The 6,503-nt window shown below is 38.2% G+C and overlaps 1 protein-coding gene across 1 annotated transcript; it reads left to right on the top strand.

Moving 5' to 3' along the window:
- Nucleotides 1-332: 332 nt before the first annotated feature.
- Nucleotides 333-680, top strand: LOC131218181 (uncharacterized mitochondrial protein AtMg00820-like). Its single transcript, XM_058212861.1, has one exon. The coding sequence runs from the start codon at nt 333-335 to the stop codon at nt 678-680; it is 348 nt and encodes a 115-aa protein (XP_058068844.1).
- Nucleotides 681-6,503: the final 5,823 nt, after the last annotated feature.

Raw genomic sequence — 6,503 nt, 5'->3', positions numbered from 1 at the left:
TCTCCCAAAACGCGTATCTCTGCCTTGAGCCCAATACCCAAAAGATTTTTCACTCTTAGCATGTCATCTTCCACAAAGGGAATTTCCCTTTTGAAAAATCAAATCCTAACAGTCCCGTGCCCATCTCAACTCCATCAGCCGCTGAAGACTCCTCTGTAATGATCTCGTTGCCGCAAGTCCTCTTACCTCCTCTTGGAAATACTGAATCTCCGGAAGTGGGTGCTATCGTCTCGCCATCGTCTGCGAATGGGTCCTCCCCTAAACTGCCTCCTCTCTAGGTAAGTACCCTTTCTTCTCCTCCCTTGATTTCGAGCCAAATTTCTTCATTAGAAATGCATGAACCTGCTGTCTCTGAGAATAATGAAGTCCGTCCTCAAAGAATGACTACCCGATCCATGAATAATATCTATAAGCCAAAAAAATCTTTTATGGTCACTAAGCACCCTCTTCCACCCTCCTTGGAACCCACGAGTGTTACTGAAGCACTTACTGACTCTAGATGGCGTGATGCCATGTCCTCTGAATTGATTGCATTAATGCGTCACAATACATGGCAACTAGTACCACCTCCGACTAATTGTAATATTGTTGGCTGTAAGTGGGTGTTTCGGATTAAGAGGCATGCTGATGGATCTGTTGATCGATTCAAGGCTAGACTCATGGCTAAAGGGTTCAATTAGAGACCAGGACTGGATTATAAAGAGACATTCAGTCCTGTCGTAAAACCAGTCACCATTTGCACTATCTTAACCCTTGCTGTTATGCAAGGCTGGTCTCTAAGGCAATTAGATGTCAATAATGCCTTTCTTCATGGGCATCTCACTGAAAAGGTGTATATGAAGCAACCACCTAGTTTCAGGAGTCTGGAACAACCAAATCATGTTTGCTGCCTTACAAAGGCAATATATGGGCTAAAACAAGCACCTCGTGCTTGGTATTCTGCACTCAAACAGGCACTGTTAGAATTTGGTTTCGTCAATGTTAAATCTGACTCTTCTCTATTTGTGTTTCATGATGGCTCCACACTTGCCTATTGCTTAGTTTATGTCGATGATTTGATTCTCATTGGTAACAATTCAACATTTGTTGCAAGCATTATTAATCAACTTGGGCAGAAATTCTCCATCAAAGATTTGGGGCCCTTACATTTTTTCCTCGATGTTGAGGTCATTCCTACCAAAGAGGGCTTGTTTCTAACTCAGAATAAGTATATTCGAGATATACTAGATAAAACAAGTATGGATGGAGCTAAGGATGTCACAACCCCTCTCTCTACCTCGATTTCTCTAAAGCTGGCAGATGGTTCTTCATCAGTTGATTCCACCGTATATCGTAGAGTGATTGGAGCATTGCAATACCTGTCCTTAACTCGCCCTGATATAAGCTTCGCAGTGAATAAACTCTCTCAGTTTATGCATAGCCCCACACAGACCCACTGGACAGCCACTAAAAGACTGTTGCGTTACTTGAAGAACACCATTTTTCATGGCATCAATATCAGAAAAACATCAAACGCAGCACTCACATGTTTCTTGGATGCTGATTGGGCTGGTAGTTTGGATGATAGGAAATCAACTTCATCTTATCTCCTCTTCCTTGGTCACACTCCCATTTCATGGAGCTCAAAAAAGCAATGTGCCATTGCACGGTCATCAACCGAAGCTGAGTATAGGGCATTAGCAACGGCTGCAGTAGAGTCCATGTGGTTGCTATCTTTATTCCAAGAAATAAAGTTTACATTACCACAACCACCTACACTCTTGTGTGACAACTTGGGTGCAACACAACTCAGTTTTAATCCTGTTCAGCATTCAAGGATGAAGCACATCCAAATAGACATTCACTTTGTGTGCAATTTGGTTGGAAAACAAATTCTCGATGTTCAGCATATACACACTGATGACCAACTCGCAGACTTACTCACCAAGCCACGCACTTTCAAGGCAATGGACAGACTACTTACGAAACAAGATCGGCTTATCGATGGTAGCCCGTTCTTGCGGGGGCGTATCAAGGAAATTGAAGAAATCAAACAAGTGCCAACTCAAGCCTAGCTACCACCATTAACATCACCTGATTTTATGCCTCCCATGATTTTTAGGATCAGTTTTTTATTCCTGTAAATATTGCTATTAATTGTGATTGTAAATTTCCTTTTCAGTTACATATTTTTGAATGCCTAAAATTAGGCCTCTCGGGTTGTATAAAGATACAGAGCATGAATAGAAAGGGTTGTGAGTTCAAAACACAAAACCATAGCAGTGTGAATCCTCTTTAGGGTCATTGTCAACTTCAAGAATAGGCTCAAATTTCACAAACATGGCTTTATGTTTCCATCCTACATTTTATTCAATCAAGTCAGAAAACACATGATCAATACCAGTGAATCTTAATCTTTGGATACCGCTACAGCTGTATGGAAAGGTTAGATCTAAAATTTCTTACAGGGGCTGAATATTGATATCAAGTGACTGCATTCCTATTTGAAACAAAAGCAGTCATTAAAGCCAACCTCTCATGATTTTGAACAAGCCAAAACAAGATATTATTAGAACATACCTTTGAATGAGTTTAGATTTTCTCTATTGTAACTTTAATTTTTACGAAGGATATGGATAAAACACTTGACAATATAACTATCACAGGAAGAAAGCACAGCATTAACAGTACCCAAGGTCAGACCACCATATAATTTAATCAATCAAAACGATGCCAATATTACAGGAAAGCACTAAAATACAACTCCCTTGTTGTAAAATGCAGAAACCAAGTTTAAAGCAGCAACAAAAAAGATGGTTTGAATTTTCTTGAAATGATCAAACCCCCTGCCATTTATATATCTTCTACGTCAGCCCTGGAAAAAAAAGGAATTTTATAGCGTATGGCTACTGATATGAAAACACCAAGTTGATGTGAAGAAACATGAGGATACACTTAAAGCCATAAGTAACTTCCACAAAAATGGGCAGCAATAGAAGACTTCCAGCCTGAAAAGAATCGAAAGAAATAACAAATAGAGCAAGAATGGAAAGAAAATGAATATGGTGTGGTTTGGTTACGTTAGGATAGATGTGGGAACCACCCTTTTATACAAAGGAGGATGTGCTCTCCCACGAGGAGTGAGCGGAAACCTAGTAAATGAAAGTGTAAGTTTCCTGAAAAACATTTGCTGTGGTTCTTAGTTTCCATCACTACAAGAAAACTGGCCTTTAGCGACGGTCAAAACCGCCAGCAAAGACCAAGAAAACCACCGCTAAATCCTTTGCCTGTGGTTACATAACTGCCGGTAAAGCCTCAGTCAGTAAAGGCTTTACCGACGGCCAGGACCTTTACTGACAGTTGTGCTGGACGCCGCTAAAGTCAGCTTTTGCTACACGACCAGAAAAGTGGTCAAAAGCTACGGATAAAATCCGTAGCTAAAGACGAGTACCCCACCATGCGACCATACCCATTGTGCAAATCTTTCTCATTAAAAAAAAAAAAAAAAGGAAGTGAAATTGAAGACAAATTTCGGGCAGAAATGTACAAGAAACACAAATTGCAAAACAAATTTAATGGATTCACTTACCGAAGGAGTAAAGCCATTAAATGGATTTTTCCCTGCTTTTGAATCTGCTAACAGATTCCTCGCATTTCGAATAGATGATGCCAAACCACCTAGATAGCTTGAATTAAGCCGAGTTACCTATAGAAAAGAGCCACTTGACATCAATAAGCAGATATGTGAAGAGTATAAACAATCTTGCTGACAGGTACAAAGCAATGTAGGTTTCCAGAAACCCATCAAAATCTTCGAATATATGATCCCAAACCACCTAGATAGCTTGAATTAAGCCGAGTTACCTATAGAAAAGAGCTACTTGACATCAATAAGCAGATATGTGAAGAGTATTAACAATCTTGCTGACAAGTTCAAAGCAATGTAGGTTTCCAGAAACCCATCAGAATCAGTTTGGTCTTCTACCAGAAATATGTGGTCAGCAAGGCTTCCAAAGATAAATTTCAAAATAATCATAATAATAAGAAAAATAAGTGTTTGAGTGAGGAAAATGGAAGGTTAAAAGTTGAAACTGATGTTACACTTTTGCTGTTGGACTTGGAAATCAACAGAGACCATTTAATATTTCCAGGATACAGCAGCTAAGTTGTAAAAATAAGCTGAGAATGCATGGAATACAAGGTTCTTGTACTCATAAGAACCAAAATAATAATAACTAAAAAAAAATAAAAATAATTGCCATGAAAATGAACCTGATCAAAGAAACTTTTCTTTTATTCATCATCAACACCTTGTTCAGGCCAATGTAAAAAAAGATGACTTTGTCCCTCTGCCAACCACATTTTTGCAAGCTCAATCTGGCAATTAACAATCAAGATAATGAAGGCAATGAGATTGTTATCAAAGTAGAACTTTTGACAATCTGGCCTTGATAGACCATCTTAAAGTCACCATTGAAAACTTGGCTGGACCATCATCCTCCGCCACAAGTAACTAGTGAGAATTTTGATATAAAGATAACATGAAGTGGGCCACCATTCATTCATCAATCTCACCATTTGTTCCAATATACCTGAAAAGTGTTGAGAAAAGAGACGAGCCCTTGAGAAGAGATTGAGCAAGATCTCAATGTTGAATTAGCTCTTTTATTTCTTTCTACATCTGCACAACAAAAGGTCAAGTCATCTATGTTTAGGCCATAGAAACTTTGGCTCTCTAAATGCCAAACAATTTTGAATCCAAAAATCAAAAATTGGATTTGGGTTTTGAATTTCTGCAGTTGAGGCCCTAGGAATTTAAAACCCCAAAATGAAAGTTACCGTTTTCTAGCATTGGAGAGCCAAATTCAAAGAAACAAAACAACCAAATGCCATTTCAAAGTCATCTTCCAGAAAGAAAGGAAAAAAGGAAAAGAAAAGAAAAATCCACTTGAGTTCTTTGGAATCCGTACCATAAAGCTTGAGTTGTGTTTCAAGATCACGAATCCCACCCGAATAACCTCCACTACTGCCATCGGGCTGTTTATCAATCAACTGCCTCCTTTTCTTGGTCATCGTTTATTCAACAATTCAACTCAACAAACATAAAAATAGTATCAAACAGATCCCAAACCAATTTCCAAAGAAACCCAACTTCAATTCAATGAAATCGTCAATGAAAACAGAGAATTCTGCATGAAAAAAAAAAAAACACTAAAAAATAAACCTTTTTCTATGGCACGCTTGCTTTGCACCAAGGCCTCATCTCTTTTGGTAAGCTTCCACGTCAAATTAATGTGTATGATAACCATCAATCATTTTTCAGCAATGATCCACGTCAAATGTCTAGTTTACTCACACAACACAATTAGATAATGATATTCAGACAATCACTGTAAGAGTATCTTCAATTACAGCTACAAGACCATTTGTGTCTAGGTCCCATAAAATGAGAACATCTTCTGTAGCACATGTCAGTGAAATTGTGGTGAATTGTGATAATGTTTTCTTGGAATATGGTTCTCCTACCTTTTGACAAAGAGGATCTGAAAAAAATGGGTATGATTTGAGGAAACAAATAGAAAACTACTAGAGTTCTATGGCAAAGATGTTCCTGACAGTGTAAGAGGGAGTAGAAAAATATATACAACTTCCTTATTTTGTCTCCAGAAAAGAATAATGTGAAGGAAAAAACATGGGTTGGATTGCTTCTCTTGGTTTTGTATCTCGAGTCTTTCACTTGTCTCAACTTAACTTACCATTGCATAAGCTTAGCTTTGCAGGTTGTGTTCATAAAAAGAAAAAAGAATAAAAGGAACCAAAGCCAAACATGATTAGATGGAGTAAACTGAAATGAACATAACAAGGAACTAGATTCAGTAAGCACTGAGTTTTCAGCAGATGGCTTGAAGATGGATAAAACAATGAGCCAAGGCCACATAATGCAGCTCATTACAATGTACATAGGACATACTGAATCTATCCAACTGAAGTTTGAAAGGGCAATCACCATATCATCAGTGCAAGACCAATGAGAAAACTATAGAGATTGGACATTGGAATAAAAATATGCCCATCCTCTTTTAGAACAACTAAAGAACCAAGATGGCATGGCAGTTGGAACAGTTATTTTAGCCTAATGCTGATTGTCTACAACCAATCATAGGTAGTCAGCCTTTAACAGTGTCAAAGGCAGTCAGCCTAATGCTGCAAAAGAATTTGGTCAGCTCCCAGCTGAGCATGACAGAGAAAATACTCATCCATGTATTAACAATAAGGTTCTATAAGGCAATTATACGAGTGAAGCACTCAGCTGCTGCAAGGGAATGGAAGCTTTTGAGTTCTTCCAGGTTATTCCGTAGATACTTATGCTCCAAATATCAATCTTATGGTAAAAGATGATTACAAACTTGTAAAAAAAAGTTCCACATGAATTTATATCCGAAAGAATGAAAGAAAGACGACTTTTAGTTATCATGAAACAAAATGGAACCACATGTTCCTACTTCCAGCATTCTGAAAACATT

This window comes from Magnolia sinica, chromosome 11, assembly GCF_029962835.1.
Source record: "Magnolia sinica isolate HGM2019 chromosome 11, MsV1, whole genome shotgun sequence".
Lineage (NCBI taxonomy): Eukaryota > Viridiplantae > Streptophyta > Magnoliopsida > Magnoliales > Magnoliaceae > Magnolia > Magnolia sinica.
Note: the sequence above shows the minus strand (reverse complement) of the source record. Positions and strands in the feature narration are given on the sequence as shown.